This window comes from Panulirus ornatus, chromosome 11 (assembly GCF_036320965.1).
Source record: "Panulirus ornatus isolate Po-2019 chromosome 11, ASM3632096v1, whole genome shotgun sequence".
In the NCBI taxonomy this organism is placed as follows: domain Eukaryota; kingdom Metazoa; phylum Arthropoda; class Malacostraca; order Decapoda; family Palinuridae; genus Panulirus; species Panulirus ornatus.
The window spans coordinates 18,186,902-18,208,199 of record NC_092234.1 but is presented as its reverse complement, the minus strand read 5'-3'; the positions used below and the strand labels follow the sequence as shown (position 1 = coordinate 18,208,199).

The 21,298-nt window shown below is 42.8% G+C and overlaps 1 protein-coding gene across 2 annotated transcripts in view; it reads left to right on the top strand.

The window, feature by feature from the left end:
• Positions 1-21,298, top strand: part of LOC139751350 (uncharacterized) — a 234,182-nt gene that overhangs the window by 16,467 nt on the left and 196,417 nt on the right. For both annotated transcript variants that reach the window (XM_071666708.1, XM_071666707.1), the window contains exon 2: positions 7,186-7,376. In XM_071666708.1, coding sequence (XP_071522809.1) covers positions 7,186-7,376 — 191 coding nt within the window. The remainder of the gene's footprint in view (positions 1-7,185; positions 7,377-21,298) is intronic.

Sequence of the window (21,298 nt, the reverse complement as noted above, 5' to 3'; positions counted from 1 at the left end):
TAAGTCCACTCTCAGATATCTAAAACACTTCACTTCCTCCCATTTTTCTCCATTTAAACTTACATCCCAATTTACATGTCCCTCCACCCTACTGAACCTAATAACCTTGCGCTTATTCACATTTACCCTCAGCTTTCTCCTTTTGCACTTTTCCAAACTCAGTCACCAACCTCTGCAGTTTCTCGTTCAATTGAGCTACTAGAGCTGTATCATCAGCAAACAACTAACTCACTTCCCAAGCCTCTCATCCCAAGCAGACTGCATACTCACCTCTCTCTCCAAAACTCTTGCATTTACCTCCCTAACAACCCCATCCACGACAAATTAAACAACAATGGGGATGTCACACTCCGACATATACTGAGAACCACTCACTTTCCTCTCTTCCTACTCGTATACATGCCTTACATTCTTGGTAAAAACTTTTCACTGCTTCTAGCAACTTACCTCCCACACCATATACTCTTAAAACCTTCCACAAAGCATATCTATCTACCCTATCATATACCTTCTCCAGACTCATAAATGCTACATACAAATCCATATGTTTTTCCAAGTGTTTTTCACATACATTCTTCATAAACACTTGATCCACACATCCTCTACCACTTCTGAAACCACACTGCTCTTCCCCAATCTGATGTACACATGCACATGTACATACCTATACATTTCAATGTGTACATATATATACATACACAGACATATGCATATATACACATATATATAATGTTTTGGTCGAGGTGGTGTGCTAAGTGAGAGGGTTAGGGAAAATGATTTGGTAAATAGAGAAGAGGTAGTAAAAGCTTTACGGAAGATGAAAGCCGGCAAGGCAGCAGGTTTGGATGGTATTGCAGTGGAATTTATTAAAAAAGGGGGTGACTGTATTGTTGACTGGTGGGTAAGGTTATTTAATGTATGTATGATTCATGGTGAGGTGCCTGAGGATTGGCGGAATGCTTGCATAGTGCCATTGTACAAAGGCAAAGGGGATAAGAGTGAGTGCTCAAATTACAGAGGTATAAGTTTGTTGAGTATTCCTGGTAAATTATATGGGAGGGTATTGATTGAGAGGGTGAAGGCATGCACAGAGCATCAGATTGGGGAAGAGCAGTGTGGTTTCAGAAGTGGTAGAGGATGTGTGGATCAGGTGTTTGCTTTGAAGAATGTATGTGAGAAATACTTAGAAAAACAAATGGATTTGTAGGTAGCATTTATGGATCTGGAGAAGGCATATGATAGAGTTGATAGAGATGCTCTGTGGAAGGTATTAAGAATATATGGTGTGGGAGGCAAGTTGTTAGAAGCAGTGAAAAGTTTGTATCGAGGATGTAAGGCATGTGTACGTGTAGGAAGAGAGGAAAGTGATTGGTTCTCAGTGAATGTAGGTTTGAGGCAGGGGTGTGTGATGTCTCCATGGTTGTTTAATTTGTTTATGGATGGGGTTGTTAGGGAGGTGAATGCAAGAGTTTTGGAAAGAGGGGCAAGTATGCAGTCTGTTGTGGATGAGAGAGCTTGGGAAGTGAGTCAGTTGTTGTTCGCTGATGATACAGCGCTGGTGGCTGATTCATGTAAGAAACTGCAGAAGCTGGTGACTGAGTTTGGTAAAGTGTGTGAAAGAAGAAAGTTAAGAGTAAATGTGAATAAGAGCAAGGTTATTAGGTACAGTAGGGTTGAGGGTCAAGTCAATTGGGAGGTAAGTTTGAATGGAGAAAAACTGGAGGAAGTAAAGTGTTTTAGATATCTGAGAGTGGATCTGGCAGCGGATGGAACCATGGAAGCGGAAGTGAATCATAGGGTGGGGGAGGGGGCGAAAATTCTGGGAGCCTTGAAGAATGTTTGGAAGTCGAGACATTATCTCGGAAAACAAAAATGGGTATGTTTGAAGGAATAGTGGTTCCAACAATGTTGTATGGTTGCGAGGCGTGGGCTATGGATGGATTTGTGCGCAGGAGGGTGGATGTGCTGGAAATGAGATGTTTGAGGACAACGTGTGGTGTGAGGTGGTTTGATCGAGTAAGTAATGTAAGGGTAAGAGAGATGTGTGGAAATAAAAAGAGTGTGGTTGAGAGAGCAGAAGAGGGTGTTTTGAAATGGTTTGGTCACATGGAGAGAATGAGTGAGGAAAGATTGTGAAAGAGGATATATGTGTCAGAGGTGGAGGGAACGAGGAGAAGTGAGAGACCAAATTGGAGGTGGAAAGATGGAGTGAAAAAGATTTTGAGTGATCGGGGCCTGAACATGCAGGAGGGTGAAAGACGTGCAAGGAATAGAGTGAATTGGAACGATGTGGTATACCAGGGTCAACGTGCTGTCAATGGATTAAACCAGGCATGTGAAGCGTCTGGGGTGAACCATGGAAAGTTGTGTGGGGCCTGGATATGGAAAGGGAGCTGTGGTTTCGGTGCATTATTACATGACAGCTAGAGACTGAGTGTGAACGAATGGGGCCTTTGGTGTCTTTTCCTAGCACTACCTCGCACGCATGAGGGGGGAGGGGTTGTTATTCCATGTGTGGCGAGGTGGCGATGGGAACAAATAAAGGCAGACAGTATGAATTATGTACATGTGTATATATGTATATGTCTGTGTTTGTATATATATGTGTACATTGAGATGTATAGGTATGTATATTTGCGTGTGTGGACGTGTATGTATATACATGTATGTGGGCGGGTTGGGCCATTCTTTCGTCTGTTTCCTTGCGCTACCTTGCTACCGCGGGAGACAGCGACAAAGCAAAATAAATAGATAAATAAATATATAATTCATACTTGTTGCCTTTATTCATTCCCGTCGCCACCCCGCCACACATGAAATGGCAACCTCCACACGCACGTGAGGTTGTGCCAGGAAAAGACAACAAAGGCCACATTTGTTCACACTCAGTCTCTAGCTGTCATGTATAATGCACGGGAACCACAGCTTCCTTTTCACATCCAGGCCCCACAAAACTTTCCGTGGTTTACCCCAGACACTTCACATGCCCTGGTTCAGTCCATTGACAGCACGTTGACCCCGGTATACCATATTGTTCCAGTTCACTCTATTCCTTGCTCGCCTTTCACCCTCCTGTATGTTCAGGCCCCGATCGCTCAAAATCTTTTTCACTCCATCCTTCCACCTCCAATTTGGTCTTCCACTTCTCCTCGTTCCCTCCACCTCTGACACATATATCCTCTTTGTCAATCTTTCCTCACTCATTCTCTCCATGTGACCAAACCATTTCAAAATACCCTCCTCTGCTCTCTCAACCACACTGTTTATATTACCACACATCTCTCTTACCCTTTCATTACTTACTTGAACAAACCACCTCGCACAACATATTGTCCTCAAACATCTCATTTCCAACACATCCACCCTCCTGCGCACAACCCTATCTATAGCCCACGCCTCACAACCATATGACATTGTTGGAACCACTGTTCCTTCAAACATACCCATTTTTGCTTTCCGAGATAACGTTCTCGTCTTCCACACATATTTCAGTGCTCCTAGAGTCTTCGCCCCCTCCCCCACCCTGTGACTCATTTCGGCTTCCATGGATCCATCCGCTGCCAGATCCACTTCCAGATATCTAAAACTCTTCACTTCCTCCAGTTTTTCTCCATTCAAACTGACTTGTCCCTCAAGTGAGTGGTGGGATGAAGTAAGATTGTTAGTGAATGAGAAGAGAGAGGCATTTGGACGATTTTTTGTAGGGAAATAGTGCAAATGACTGAGAGATGTATAGAAGAAAGAGGCAGGAGGTTGAGAGAAAGGTGCAAAAAATGAAAAAGAAGGCAAATGAGAGTTGGGGTGAGAGAGTATCAGTAAATTTTAGGGAGAATAAAAAGATGTTTTGGACGGAGGTAAATAAAGTGCATAAGGCAAGAGAACAAATGGGAACATCGGTGAAGGAGGCTGATGGGGAAATAATAACAAGTAGTGGTGCTGTGAGAAGGAGATGGAGTTAGTAGTTTGAAGGTTTGTTGAATGTGTTAGATGATAGAGTGGCAGATATAGGATGTTTTGGTTGAAGTGGTGTGTGAAGTGAGAGGGTTAAGGAGAATAATTTGGTAAACAGAAAAGGGGTAGTGAAAGCTTTGCAGAAGATGAAAGCCGGCAAGGCTTGGATGGTATTGCAGTGGAATTTATTGAAAAAGGGGGTGACTGTGTTGTTGACTGGTTGGTGAGGATATTCCATGTGCGTATGGTTCATGGTGAAGTACCTGAGGATTGGCGGAATGCATGCATAGTGCCATTGTACAAAGGCAAAGGGGATAAAGGTGAGTTTTCAAATTACAGAGGTATAAGTTTGTTAAGTATTCCTGGTAAATTATATGGGAGGGTATTGATTGAGAGGGTGAAGGCATGTACAGAGCATCAAATTGGGGAAGAGCAGTGTGGTTTCAGAAGTGGTTGAGGATATGTGGATCAGGTGTTTGCTTTGAAGAATGTATGTGAGAAATACTTAGAAAAACAAATGGATTTGTATGTAGCATTTATGGATCTGGAGAAGGCATATGATAGAGTTGATAGAGATGCTCTGTGGAAGGTATTAAGAGTATATGGTGTGGGAGGAAAGTTGCTAGAAGCAGTGAAAAGTTTTTATCTAGGATGTAAGGCATGTGTACGAGTAGGAAGAGAGGAAAGTGATTGGTTCTCATTGATTGTATGTTTGTGGCAGGGGTGCATGATATCTCCATGGTTGTTTGATTTGTTTATGGATGGGGTTGTTAGGGAGATGAATGCAAGAGTTTTGGAGAGGGGGCAGTCTGTTGTGGATGAGAGGGCTTGGTAAGTGAGTCAGTTGTTGTTCGCTGACGATACAGTGCTGGTGGCTGATTCGGGTGAGAAACTGCAGAAGCTGGTGACTGAGTTTGGTAAAGTGTGTGAAAGAAGGAAGCTGAGAGTAAATGTGAATAAGTGCAAGGTTATTAGGATTATATTTTCTTCTTTCTTCTTTCATACTATTTGCCATTTCCCGCATTAGCGAGGTAGCGTTGAGAACAGAGGACTGGGCCCTTGAGGGAATATCCTCACCTGGGCCCCTTCTCTGTTCCCTCTTTTGGAAAATTAAAAAAAAAAAGTGAGAGGGGAGGATTTCCAGCCCCCCGCTCCCTCCCCTTTTAGTCACCTTCTACGACACGCAGGGAATACGTGGGAAGTATTCTTTCTCCCCTATCCCCAGGGATATATATTTATATATTTATAGAGACCAAAAAGACTCAAATTTTGCAGAAAACAATTATTTACCACAAAATTTCATGTTCAGCTGAAAAGAAGGGGGAGTTTTGGCATCCAGACTATGGTCATTCTCTCCATATTTCGAAACCATTTTAGCACACCATCATCAGCTCTCTGATATCTACTCCTCTTACTATTACTACCACAACCTTTTCTTACTGTTGCTATTTCTTAGTCATTTCTTATTTGATCAACCCTCCTCACACCACACTTTCTTTTCAAACATTCAATGCCTCACACATCTACCCTCTTATGTACTTTGTAATTTAGGACCCATGCCTAACATCTTTACAGCTAGGCCGCGACCATCCATTATACTCATCTTTGTCCTCTTAGACAGTGACCTCTCTTTCTACACAATTGATGCACCCAGCACCTTTGTTTCTTCACCCTCCTTGTGGCTCCCTTCAGCTCCCATGGTTCCATTTCCTGCCATTTCTGCTCATAGGTGTCTGAGAAACTTCACTTTATGTTCATGAAGACACGCTCTAACTATATGTCCACTGCAAAGCTTAAAGAATATCTTGCTTTTATTTTACATTTACTCATAATCCTCCTTTCACACACACTCCCAAACTTGAGAAACCAGCATCTCCAGTTTCTTACTCAATCTACCGCAAGCTCTGTATCATCAACAAACAGACAGTAACCGGCTCACCACCCAAGCCCCCTCCCCCTGATGGATTGCGGAACTGCCCTTCACTTCAGGATCCTTACGGTTACCCCCCATGCCACTCCATCAGTAAACATATTAAACAGCCATGATAGCATCACACACCCCTGTTGCAAACCTGCCTTCACTTGGAACCACTCCCTTGTAATGATGATCTTGTATGAAAAAATGTGTCTTTCATACTTGATTGCTGTTTCACATATTAGTGAGGTAGTGCCAGGAACAGATGAAAAATAGGCAGCATTTGCCCACCCCATTCTCTAGCTGCCCTGTGCAATGCTCTGAAAGTACAGCCCTATGTCCATGACCAGGCCAACAAACCTTTCCATGGTTTCCCCCAGGCACTTCAGATGTTGATGTTCAGTCCACTGACAGCATGTTGACCCTTGTACACCATGTTGTTCTAGTTCACTCTATCCCATGCTTGCCTATTCCCCTGTTGTATATTCAAGCCCTGATCACTCAAAACTTTTTCACTCCATCATTCTATCTCCAACATGGTCTTCCCCTTCCCTTTAACCCTTCCACGTCTGATTCATGTATCCTCTATGTCAACTTCTCACTCATCCTCTCCATATGTCCATACTGCTTTCAGCATAGTCTTCATCTTTCAACTGCACACTCACTTAGTTGCTCCCAAAATGCTTTTTTCTCGTAACCAGGTACAAAAGCACTAATGATCACCAATCTCTTGCAAACTGCTTTCATTTTTATGCACATCTGTTTGAAGCTCACTACCGTACACTCTCTCAACACTCCTACAGCTGCTTTAGCAATGGTTCTACCCCATCTTTAGTAGCTTTATCCTTCTCACCAACCCCTGACGTTACTATTTGGACTTTTATAACCCGTTCTTTCCCTTTACCCATTATCCAGCCTTCACATTTCTTCAGTCTCTTATTCTTTTTCCCCCAAACTATTCTTCTTACATGTTATTTGCCTTTTTTGTTGAGTATTGAAAGTTATGATGTTCCCAGGATTTATGGTGTTTTTGTCATTAACTTTCATATAAACTCTTTGGTTTTTTATTGTCACTGCACTTGGATTTCCTTGGTACAGACTGTATTGCAAATGAGAAAGTATCCTTGTTTGTCAGTATTTGGAGTTGTGGCTCTTTTCAGGTCTATGGCATATTTAGGTAAATGCCATTGGTTTTATATTTTTGTCACCGTCTCTGTTTCTCCCTGGAACAGTATGTTTTATGGTATTTTTTTTATTTTTGTATCCATAAAATATTTTGAGATATATACAGCATTGTAATCTTTCTTCTTTTTTTACAGAAAGTAATGTAGAGTTAGAAACCAAAATGTCAGAATACTGCCTGCGCTGGAACAATCACCAGCCCAATCTGGTGACGGTGTTTTCCGAGCTGCTCACATCTGAGGCCCTGGTGGATGTCACACTGGCCACTGATGGTCACTACATACACGCACATAAGCTAGTGCTTTCAGCATGCAGTATCTACTTTAAAGTATGTTAATAGTAATGTGTGTATTTATTTTTCGAGTTGTCACAGTTCTCCTGAATTTACAAGTTATTCTTACAAAGGTTTTATTTTGTGTTTTTTGTTAGCATGATTGTATTATGTCTCCCTGAGTTGTTCTTTTCCTTAAATTTTAGAAAGGAGAATTTGGCCATGAATTTATTTGATGTTAGCTGAAGGTTACAGGTATAAAAAAGATAATGGAATGCATCTTTGTGATTATATTTTCTATCTTATTCTCTGGGTGAAGTTGTCGCAGTTCTCCTGAATTTACTAGTTATTCTTACAAAGGTTTTATTTGGTGTTTTTTGTTAGCATGATTATATTATGTCTCCCTGAGTTGTTGTTTTCCTTAAATTATAGAAAGGAGAATTTGGCCATGAATTTTTTGATGTTAACTGAAGGTTACAGGTATAAAAAAGATAATGGAATGCATCTTTGTGATTTTATTTTGTATCTTATTCTCTGGGTAAAGTATAGTGCTGAAATGAATACTGAGATATCTTTTAACAAGCACTCCTTTTGAGTATACTGAATGAAGTCACTCAAATGTCTGTCTTGTTAATTACAAATGACTGCTTGACCTAAAATATCTTTAGTACAGGAACAATTTAAGATACATTTATGTCATGTTCCTTAAGCAGTGCATCAGTGACATAGTCATGAACTGTCAAGCTTTAGAAGTAATCTTTGAATGAAACATCAATCACAAAGGACAGTGCCACACTTAGAATAGAACTTGTGTTTTATTACCATTAACTTAGGCACTTTTATTATAATTTTTGTTTTTTCAAACTTTATCGCCATTTCATGCATTAGTGAGGTAGCCCCAAGAACAGAGCAAGAAAGACAACATTCGTGTATGTCCATTCTCTGACTGTCTTGTGCAGTGCACCAGAACTACAGCTCCCTATCCACAACCATTCTCCACAGACCTTTTCATGATTTCACGCGGCCAGTTTACATGCAGTGGTTCAATTCAATCCCAGTATACTGCATCATTCCATTTCACTCCATCTCATGCACCTCTTTCTCCTTCCTGCATGTTCAGGCCTCAGTTATTCTAAATCTTTTCCGTTCCATCCTTACATCTCCAATTTAGTCTTTCGCTTCTCCATGTCCCATCCGCTTTTGACACATATATCCTCTTTGTCAACCTTGCCTCATTCATTCTCTCTGTATGTTCATACCTTTTCAGCACACCCACTTCAGCTCTTTGAACCGCACTCCTGTTATTATTATTATTTTTTTTCTCGTACATTCCATTTCCTGCTTGAGTGAGTTAATGTCAAGAACAGATGACTGAGCTTTAGAGGGAAAATTCCTCATGTATTCCCTTTGTTTGTTCCTTCTTTTGGAAATTGATAGTGGAAGAGAGGATTTCCAATGGCCTGCTCCCACCCCTCTTAGTCGCCTTCTACAACATGCAGGGAATACATAAGAAGTATTATTTCTACCTGTCCCCTGTTCATATTATTCTTGTTATATATTGATTTATGTATATGCGTAAGTAAGATTATTAGTGAAAGAGAAGAGAGAGGCATTTGGACGATTTTTTGGTGTGCAAAGTGAGAGGGTTAGGGAAAATGATTTGGTAAACAGAGAAGAGGTAGTAAAAGCTTTGCGGAAGATGAAAGCTGGCAAGGCAGCAGGCTTGGATGGTATTGCAGTGGAATTTATAAAAAAAGGGGGTGACTGTATTATTGACTGGTTGGTAAGGTTATTTAATGTATGTATGACTCATGGTGAGGTGCCTGAGGATTGGCAGAATGCGTGCAAAAGTGCCATTGTACAAAGGCAAAGGGGATAAGAGTGAGTGCTCAAATTACAGAAGCTGGTGACTGAGTTTGGTAAAGTGTGTGAAAGAAGAAAGTTAAGAATAAATGTGAATAAGAGCAAGGTTATTAGGTACAGTAGGGTTGAGGGTCAAGTCAATTGGGAGGTGAGTTTGAATGGAGAAAAACTGGAGGAAGTGAAGTGGTTTAGATATCTGGGAGTGGATCTGGCAGCGGATGGAACCATGGAAGCGGAAGTGGATCATAGGGTGGGGGAGGGGGCGAAAATTCTGGGAGCCTTGAAGAATGTGTAGAAGTCGAGAACATTATCTTGGAAAGCAAAAATGGGTATGTTTGAAGGAATAGTGGTTCCAACAATGTTGTATGGTTGCGAGGCGTGGGCTATGGATAGAGTTGTGCGCAGGAGGATGGATGTGCTGGAAATGAGATGTTTGAGGACAATGTGTGGTGTGAGGTGGTTTGATCGAGTAAGTAACGTAAGGGTAAGAGAGATGTGTGGAAATAAAAAGAGCGTGGTTGAGAGAGCAGAAGAGGGTGTTTTGAAATGGTTTGGGCACATGGAGAGAATGAGTGAGGAAAGATTGACCAAGAGGATATATGTGTCGGAGGTGGAGGGAACGAGGAGAAGAGGGAGACCAAATTGGAGGTGGAAAGATGGAGTGAAAAAGATTTTGTGTGATCGGGGCCTGAACATGCAGGAGGGTGAAAGGAGGGCAAGGAATAGAGTGAATTGGAGCGATGTGGTATACCGGGGTTGATGTGCTGTCAGTGGATTGAATCAGGGCATGTGAAGCGTCTGGGGTAAACCATGGAAAGCTGTGTAGGTATGTATATTTGCGTGTGTGGACGTATGTATATACATGTGTATGGGGGTGGGTTGGGCCATTTCTTTCGTCTGTTTCCTTGCGCTACCTCGCAAACGCGGGAGACAGCGACAAAAAAAAAAAAAATAGTTTGTTGAGTATTCCTGGTAAATTATATGGGAGGGTATTGATTGAGAGGGTGAAGGCATGTACAGAGCATCAGATTGGGGAAGAGCAGTGTGGTTTCAGAAGTGGTAGAGGATGTGTGGATCAGGTGTTTGCTTTGTAGAATGTATGTGAGAAATACTTAGAAAAGCAAATGGATTTGTATGTAGCATTTATGGATCTGGAGAAGGCATATGATAGAGTTGATAGAGATGCTCTGTGGAAAGTATTAAGAATATATGGTGTGGGAGGCAAGTTGTGGTAAGCAGTGAAAAGTTTTTATCGAGGATGTAAGGCATGTGTACGTGTAGGAAGAGAGGAAAGTGATTGGTTCTCAGTGAATGTAGGTTTGCGGCAGGGGTGTGTGATGTCTCCATGGTTGTTTAATTTGTTTATGGATGGGGTTGTTAGGGAGGTGAATGCAAGAGTTTTGGAAACTGCAGAAGCTGGTAACTGAGTTTGGTAAAGTGTGTGAACGAAGAAAATTAAGAGTAAATGTGAATAAGAGCAAGGTAATTAGGTACAGTAGGGTTGAGGGTCAAGTCAATTGGGAGGTAAGTTTGAATGGAGAAAAAGTGGAGGAAGTAAAGTGTTTTAGATATCTGGAAGTGGATCTGGCAGCGGATGGAACCATGGAAGCGGAAGTGGATCATAGGGTGGGGGAGGGGGCGAAAATCCTGGGAGCCTTGAAGAATGTTTGGAAGTTGAGAACCTTATCTCTGAAAGCAAAAATGGGTATGTTTGAAGGAATAGTGGTTCCAACAATGTTGTATGGTTGCGAGGTGTGGGCTATGGATAGAGTTGTGCGCAGGAGGGTGGATGTGCTGGAAATGAGATGTTTGAGGACAATGTGTGGTGTGAGGTGGTTTGATCGAGTAAGTAACGTAAGGGTAAGAGAGATGTGTGGAAATAAAAAGAGTGTGGTTGAGAGAGCAGAAGAGGGTGTTTTGAAATGGTTTGGGCACATGGAGAGAATGAGTGAGGAAAGATTGACCAAGAGGATATATGTGTCGGAGGTGGAGGGAACGAGGGGAAGTGGGAGACCAAATTGGATGTGGAAAGATGGAGTGGAAAAGATTTTGAGTGATCGGGGCCTGAACATGCAGGAGGGTGAAAGGAGGGCAAGGAATAGAGTGAATTAGATCGATGTGGTATACCGGGGTTGACGTGCTGTCAGTGGATTGGATCAGGGCATGTGAAGCGTCTGGGGTAAACCATGGAAAGCTGTGTAGGTATGTATATTTGCGTGTGTGGACGTATGTATATACATGTGTATGGGGGTGGGTTGGGCCATTTCTTTCGTCTGTTTCCTTGCGCTACCTCGCAAACGCGGGAGACAGCGACAAAGCAAAAAAAAAAAAAAATATGCGTATGATGATTGCTTTTTCCCACATTAGCAAGATAGCACCAGCACACCGACAAAGAAAGACCCATTCAGTGAAGGGTTTTTGTCGAGGTTGTGAGGCATGTGTGCGTGTAGGAAGAGAGGAAAGTGATTGCTTCTCGGTGAATGTAGGTTTGCGGCAGGGGTGTATGATGTCTCCATGGTTGTTTAATTTGTTTCTGGATGGAGTTGTTAGGGAGGTGAATGCAAGAGTTTTGGAAAGAGGGGCAAGTATGCAGAGTGTTGTGGATGAGAGAACTTGGAAAGTGAGTCAGTTGCTATTCGCTGATGATACAGGGCTGTTGGCTGATTCGTGTGAGAAACTGCAGGAGCTGGTGACTGAGTTTGGTAAAGTGAGAGAAAGAAGAAAGCTGAGAGTAAATGTGAATAAGAGCAAGGTTATTAGGTACAGTAGGGTTGACGGACAAGTCAATTGGGAGGTAAGTTTGAATGGAGAAAAACTGGAGGAAGTGAAGTGTTTTAGATATCTGGGATCCACATGGATTTGGCAGCAGATGGAACCATGGAAGCGGATGTGAATCATAGGGTGGGGGAGGGGGCGAAAGTTCTGGGAGCATTGAAAAATGTGTGGAAGTCGAGAACATTATCTTGGAAAGCAAAAATGGGTATGTTTGAAGGAATAGTGGTTCCAACAATGTCATATGCTTGCAAGGCGTGGGCTATGGATAGAGTTGTGCACAGGAGGGTGGATGTGTTGGAAATGAGATGTTTGAGGACATTATGTGGTGTGAGGTGGTTTGATCGAGTAAGTAATGATAGAGTAAGAGAGATGTGTGGTAGTAAAAAGTGTGGTTGCGAGAGCAGAAGAGGGTGTTTTGAAATGGTTTGGTCACATGGAGAGAATGAGTGAGGAAAGATTGACCAAGAGGATATATGTGTCAGAGGTGGAGGGAACGAGGAGAAGTGGGAAACCAAATTGGATGTGGAAAGATGGAGTGAAAAAGATTTTGAGTGATTGGTGCCTGAACATGCAGGAGGATGAATGGTGTGCAAGGAATAGAGTGAATTGGAACTATGTGGTATACTGGGGTCGATGTGCAGTCAATGGATTGAACCAGGGCATGTGAAGTGTCTGGGGTAAACCATGGAAAGTTGTGTGGGGCCTGGATGTGGAAAGGGAGCTGTGGTTTCGGTGCATTATTACATGACAGCTAGAGACTGAATGTGAATGAAAGTAGCCTTTGTTGTCTTTTCCTAGCGCTACCTCACGCACATTTGGTAGGAGGGGGAGGTTATTTTCATGTGTGGCGGGGTGGCAATGGGAATGAATAAAGGCAGACTATGCATTATGTGCATGTGTATATATGTATATGTCTGTGTGTGTATATATATGTATACGTTGAGATGTATAGGTATGTATATATTGTGTGTGTGGATTATTTATTTATTTATTTATTTTGCTTTGTCGCTGTCTCCCGCGTTTGCGAGGTAGCGCAAGGAAACAGACAAAAGAAATGGCCCAACCCACCCCCATACACATGTATGTACATACACGTCCACACACGCAAATATACATACCTATACATCTCAATGTACACATATATATACACACACAGACACATACATATATACCCATGCACACAATTTACACTGTCTACCTTTATTCATTCCCATCGCCACTTCGCCACACATGGAATACCATCCCCCCCCCCCTCATGTGTGCGAGGTAGTGCAAGGAAAAGACAACAAAGGCCCCATTCGTTCACACTCAGTCTCTAGCTGTCATACAATAATGCCCGAAACCACAGCTCCCTTTCCACATCCAGGACCCACACAACTTTCCATGGTTTACCCCAGACGCTTCACATTCCCTGATTCAATCCACTGACAGCACGTCAACAACGGTATACCACATCGATCCAATTCTCTCTATTCCTTGCCCGCCTTTCACCCTCCTGCATGTTCAGGCCCCGATCACTCAAAATCTTTTTCACTCCATCTTTCCACCTCCAATTTGGTCTCCCACTTCTCCTTGTTCCCTCCACCTCCGACACATATATCCTCTTGGTCAATCTTTCCTCACTCATTCTCTCCATGTGCCCAAACCATTTCAAAACACCCTCTTCTGCTCTCTCAACCACACTCTTTTTATTTCCACACATCTCTCTTACCCTTACATTACTTACTCGATCAAACCACCTCACACCACACATTGTCCTCAAACATCTCATTTCCAGCACATCCATCCTCCTGCGCACAACTCTATCCATAGCCCACGCCTCGCAATCATACAACATTGTTGGAACCACTATTCCTTCAGACATACTCATTTTTGCTTTCCGAGATAATGTTCTCGACTTCCACACATTTTTCAAGGCTCGCAGGATTTTCGGCCCCTCCCCCACCCTATGATTCACTTCCGCTTCCATGGTTCCATCCGCTGCCAGATCCACTCCCAGATATCTAAAACACTTTACTTCCTCCAGTTTTTCTCCATTCAAACTTACCTCCCAATTGACTTGACCCTCAACCCTACTGTACCTGATAACCTTGCTCTTATTCACATTTACTCTTAACTTTCTTCGTTCACACACTTTACCAAACTCAGTCACCAGCTTCTGCAGTTTCTCACATGAATCAGCCACCAGCGCTGTATCATCAGCGAACAACAACTGACTCACTTCCCAAGCTCTCTCATTCACAACAGACTTCACACTTGCCCCTCTTTCCAAAACTCATGCATTCACCTCCCTAACAACCCCATCCATAAACAAATTAAACAACCATGGAGATATCACACACCCCTGCTGCAAACCTACATTCACTGAGAACCAATCACTTTCCTCTCTTCCTACACGTACACATGCCTTACATTCTCGATAAAAACTTTTCACTGCTTCTAACAACTTTCCTCCCACACCATATATTCTTAATACCTTCCACAGAGCATCTCTATCAACTCTATCATATGCCTTCTCCAGATCCATAAATGCTACATACAAATCTATTTGCTTTTCTAAGTATTTCTCACATACATTCTTCAAAGCAAACACCTAATCCACACATCCTCTACCACTTCTGAAACCACACTGCTCTTCCCCAATCTGATGCTCTGTACATGCCCTCACCCTCTCAATCAATACCCTCCCATATAATTTACCAGGAATACTCAACAAACTTATACCTCTGTAATTTGAGCACTCACTCTTATCCCCTTTGCCTTTGTACAATGGCACTATGCACGCATTCCGCCAATCCTCAGGCACCTCACCATGAGTCTTTTTTTTTTTTTTTTTATACTTTGTCGCTGTCTCCCGCGTTTGCGAGGTAGCGCAAGGAAACAGACGAAAGAAATGGCCCAACCCCCCCCCCCCCATACACATGTATATACATACGTCCACACACGCAAATATACATACCTACACAGCTTTCCATGGTTTACCCCAGACGCTTCACATGCCTTGATTCAATCCACTGACAGCACGTCAGCCCCGGTATACCACATCGCTCCAATTCACTCTATTCCTTGCCCTCCTTTCACCCTCCTGCATGTTCAGGCCCCGATCACACAAAATCTTTTTCACTCCATCCTTCCACCTCTAACTTGGTCTCCCTCTTCTCCTTGTTCCCTCCACCTCCGACACATATATCCTCTTGGTCAATCTTTCCTCACTCATCCTCTCCATGTGCCCAAACCACTTCAAAACACCCTCTTCTGCTCTCTCAACCACGCTCTTTTTATTTCCACACATCTCTCTTACCCTTACGTTACTCACTCGATCAAACCACCTCACACCACACATTGTCCTCAAACATCTCATTTCCAGCACATCCATCCTCCTGCGCACAACTCTATCCATAGCCCACGCCTCGCAACCATACAACATTGTTGGAACCACTATTCCTTCAAACATACCCATTTTTGCTTTCCGAGATAATGTTCTCGACTTCCACACATTCTTCAAGGCCCCAAGAATTTTCGCCCCCTCCCCCACCCTATGATCCACTTCCGCTTCCATGGTTCCATCCGCTGCCAGATCCACTCCCAGGTATCTAAAACACTTCACTTCCTCCAGTTTTTGTCCATTCAAACTCACCTCCCAATTGACTTGACCCTCAACCCTACTGTACCTAATAACCTTGCTCTTATTCACATTTACTCTTAACTTTCTTCTTCCACACACTTTACCAAACTCAGTCACCAGCTTCTGCTGTTTCACACATGAATCAGCCACCAGCGCTGTGTCATCAGCGAACAACAACTGACTCACTTCCCAAGCTCTCTCATCCCCAACAGACTTCATACTTGCCCCTCTTTCCAAAACTCTTGCATTTACCTCCCTAACAACCCCATCCATAAACAAATTAAACAACCATGGAGACATCACACACCCCTGCCGCAAACCTACATTCACTGAGAACCAATCACTTTCCTCTCTTCCTACACGTACACATGCCTTACATCCTCGATAAAAACTTTTCACTGCTTCTAACAACTTTCCTCCCACACCATATATTCTTAATACCTTCCACAGAGCATCTCTATCAACTCTATCATATGCCTTCTCCAGATCCATAAATGCTACATACGAATCCATTTGCTTTTCTAGGTATTTCTCACATACATACTTCAAAGCAAACACCTGATCCACACATCCTCTACCACTTCTGAAACCACACTGCTCTTCCCCAATCTGATGCTCTGTACATGCCTTCACCCTCTCAATCAATACCCTCCCATATAATTTCCCAGGAATACTCAACAAACTTATACCTCTGTAATTTGAGCACTCACTCTTATCCCCTTTGCCTTTGTACAATGGCACTATGCACGCATTCCGCCAATCCTCAGGCACCTCACCATGAGTCATACATACATTAAATAACCTTACCAACCAGTCAACAATACAGTCACCCCCTTTTTTAATAAATTCCACTGCAATACCATCCAAACCTGCTGCCTTGCCGGCTTTCATCTTCCGCAAAGCTTTCACTACCTCTTCTCTGTTTACCAACTCATTTTCCCTAACCCTCTCACTTTGCACACCACCTCGACCAAAACACCCTATATCTGCCACTCTATCATCAAACACATTCAACAAACCTTCGAAATACTCACTCCATCTCCTTCTCACATCACCACTACTTGTTATCACCTCCCCATTTGCGCCCTTCACTGAAGTTCCCATTTGCTCCCTTGTCTTACGCACTTTATTTACCTCCTTCCAGAACATCTTTTTATTCTCCCTAAAATTTAATGATACTCTCTCACCCCAACTCTCATTTGCCCTTTTTTTCACCTCTTGCACCTTTCTCTTGACCTCCTGTCTCTTTCTTTTATACATCTCCCACTCAATTGCATTTTTTCCCTGCAAAAATCGTCCAAATGCCTCTCTCTTCTCTTTCACTAATACTCTTACTTCTTCATCCCACCACTCACTACCCTTTCTAATCAACCCACCTCCCACTCTTCTCATGCCACAAGCATCTTTTGCGCAATCCATCACTGATTCCCTAAATACATCCCATTCCTCCCCCACTCCCCTTACTTCCATTGTTCTCACCTTTTTCCATTCTGTACTCAGTCTCTCCTGGTACTTCCTCACACAGGTCTCCTTCTCAAGCTCACTTACTCTCACCACCCTCTTCACCCCAACATTCATTCTTCTTTTCTGAAAACCCATACAAATCTTCACCTTAGCCTCCACAAGATAATGATCAGACATCCCTCCAGTTGCACCTCTCAGCACATTAACATCCAAAAGTCTCTCTTTCGCACGCCTGTCAATTAACACGTAATCGAATAACGCTCTCTGGCCATCTCTCCTACTTACATAAGTATACTTATGTATATCTCGCTTTTTAAACCAGGTATTCCCAATCATCAGTCCTTTTTCAGCACATAAATCTACAAGCTCTTCACCATTTCCATTTACAACACTGAACACCCCATGTATACCAATTATTCCCTCAACTGCCACATTACTCACCTTTGCATTCAAATCACCCATCACTATAACCCGGTCTCGTGCATCAAAACCACTAACACACTCATTCAGCTGCTCCCAAAACACTTGTCTCTCTTGATCTTTCTTCTCATGCGCAGGTTCATAAGCACCAATAATCACCCACCTCTCTCCATCAACTTTCAGTTTTACCCATATTAATCGAAATTTACTTTCTTACACTCTATCACATAGTCCCACAACTCCTGTTTCAGGAGTATTGCTACTCCTTCCCTTGCTCTTGTCCTCTCACTAACCCCTGACTTTACTCCCCAGACATTCCCAAACCACTCTTCCCCTTTACCCTTGAGCTTCGTTTCACTCAGAGCCAAAACATCCAGGTTCCTTTCCTCAAACATACTACCTATCTCTCCTTTTTTCACATCTTGGTTACATCCACACACATTTAGGCACCCCACTCTGAGCCTTCGAGGAGGTTGAGCACTCCCCGCGTGACTCCTTCTTCTGTTTCCCATTTTAGAAAGTTAATACAAGGAGGGGAGGATTTCTGGCCCCCCCGCTCCCGTCCCCTCTAGTCGCTTTCTACGACACGCGAGGAATACGTGGGAAGTATTCTTTCACCCCTATCCCCAGGGATAATATACATACATATACACATACACACACACACACACACATACGCACATATACACACACACACACACACACACATATATATACATATGAAAAATGTAAGAAACAATTTAGAAAACTCAAACTTCTAGCTTGAAATGAATGAAAAAAATGAATGTCACATAATGGTTCAACCTCTGGCTATGGAAAAAAGGAAATGTATAATTTATTTACATTAAATAACCTTACCAACCAGTCAACAATACAGTCATCCCCTTTTTTAATAAATTCCACTGCAATACCATCCAAACCTGCTGCCTTGCCGGCTTTCATCTTCCGCAAAGCTTTTACTACCTCTTCTCTGTTTACCAAATCATTTTCCCTAACCCTCTCACTTTGCACACCACCTCGACCAAAACACTCTATATCTGCCACTCTATCATCAAACACATTCAAAAAACCTTCAAAATACTCACTCCATCTCCTTCTCAGATCACCACTACTTGTTATCACCTCCCCATTTACGCCCTTCACTGAAGTTCCCATTTGCTCCCTTGTCTTACACACTTTATTTACCTCCTTCCAGAACATCTTTTTATTCTCCCTAAAATTTAATGATACTCTCTCACCCCAACTCTCATTTGCCCTCTTTTTCACCTCTTGCACCTTTCTCTTGACCTCCTGTCTCTTTCTTTTATACATCTCCCACTCAATTGCATTTTTTCCCTGCAAAAATCGTCCAAATGCCTCTCTCTTCTCTTTCACTAATAATCTTACTTCTTCATCCCACCACTCACTACCCTTTCTAATCAACCCACCTCCCACGTGTGTGGATGTGTATGTATATATGTATGTCTGTGTGTGTATATATATGTATACGTTGAGATGTATAGGTATGTATATATTGCATGTGTGGATGTGTATGTATATACATGTGTATGTGGGTGGGTTGGGCCATTCTTTCGTCTGTTCCCTTGCGCTACCTCGCTAATGCGGGAGAGAGCGACAAAGCAAAAATGATATTTATTATACTTGATTGCTGTTTCCTGTGTCAGAAAGGTAGCACAAGGAAACAGACAAAGAATGGCCCATCCTTTTATATACATATATAGACATAAACACCCATGCACACACATATAGATACATATACATATCAATATATACATACACATATACAGACATATACATATATACACATGCACATATTCATACTTTGAATGGTGAAAAACTGGAGGAAGTGAAGTGTTTTAGATATCTGGGAGTGGATCTGTCAGCGGATGGAACCATGGAAGCGGAAGTGGATCATAGGATGGGGGAGGGGGCGAAAATTTTGGGAGCCTTGAAAAATGTGTGGAAGTCGAGAACATTATCCCGGAAAGCAAAAATGGGTATGTTTGAAGGAATAGTAGTTCCAACAATGTTGTATGGTTGCGAGGCGTGGGCTATGGATAGAGTTGTGCACAGGAGGATGGATGTGCTGGAAATGAGATGTTTGAGGACAATGTGTGGTGTGAGGTGGTTTGATCGAGTAAGTAACGTAAGGGTAAGAGAGATGTGTGGAAATAAAAAGAGCGTGGTTGAGAGAGCAGAAGAGAGTGTTTTAAAATGGTTTGGGCACATGGAGAGAATGAGTGAGGAAAGATTGACCAAGAGGATATATGTGTCGGAGGTGGAGGGAACGAGGAGAAGAGGGAGACCAAATTGGAGGTGGAAAGATGGAGTGAAAAAGATTTTGTGTGATCGGGGCCTGAACATGCAGGAGGGTGAAAGGAGGGCAAGGAATAGAGTGAATTGGATCGATGTGGTATACCGTTGTTGACGTGCTGTCAGTGGATTGAATCAAGGCATGTGAAGCGTCCGGGGTAAACCATGGAAAGCTGTGTAGGTATGTATATTTGTGTGTGTGGACGTGTGTATGTACATGTGTATGGGGGGGGTTGGGCCATTTCTTTCGTCTGTTTCCTTGCCCTACCTCGCAATACGCGGGAGACAGTGACAAAGTATAAAAAAAAAAAAAAAAAAAAAAAAAAAAAAAAAAAAAAAAATTCATACTTGCTTGCCTTCATCCATTCCTGTCGCTACCTTGCCACACAGGAAAATAGTGTTGCTACGCCCCCGCTTCAACGAGGTAGTACCAGGAAAACAGACAAAAAGGCCACATTTGCTTACATTCAGTAGTCTCTAGCTGCCATGTGTAATGCACCAAGACCACAGCTCCCTATCCACATCCATGCCCCACAGACCTTTCCATGGCTTACCCCAGATGCTTCACATGCCCTGGTTCAGTCCAGTGGCAGCTTGTCGACCCTAGTATACTACATCACACAGTTCACTCTGTTCCTTGCATGCCTCTCACCCTCCTATATGTTCAGGCCCAGATCACTCAAAATCCTTTTCACTCCATCCTTCCCTCTCCAATTTGGTCTCCCACTTCTCCTTGTTCTCTTCACCTCTGACACACATATATCTCTTTGTCAGTGTTCCCTCTTTCATTCTCCATATGTCTGAACCATTTCAACACAACTGCTTTCTCCACCACACTTTTTATTTCTACACATCTCTCTTACCCTTTCATTACTTTCTCAATCAAACCACCTCACACCACATATTGTCCTCAAACATTTCATTTCCAACACATCCACCCTCCTCCGCACAACCCCATCTATAACCCATGCCTCACAACCATATAACATTTTTGGAACCACTATTCTTTCGAGCATACCCATTTTTGCTCTCCGAGATAACCTTCTCGCCTTCCACACATTCTTCAACGTTCCCAGAACCTTCGCCCACTCCTCACCCTGTGACTCACTTCCACTTCCATGGTTCCATCTGATGCCAAATCCACTCCCAGATATCTACAACACTTCATTTCCTCCAGTTTTTCTCCATTCAAACATACCTCCCAATTTACTTGTCCCTCAACCCTTCTGAACCTAATAACCTTGCTCTTATTTGCATTACTCTCAGCTTTCTTCGTTCACAAACTTTACCAAACTCAGTCACCAACTTCTGCAGTTTCTCACTCGAATCAGCCACCAGCACTGTATCATCATTGAACAACAGCTGACTCACTTCCCAAGCCCTCTCATCCCCAACAGACTGCATACTTGCCCCTCTCTCCAAAAGTCTTACATTCACCTCCCTAACAACCCCATCCATAAACAAATTGAACAACCATGGAGACATCACGCACCCCTGCTACAAATCGACATTTACTGGG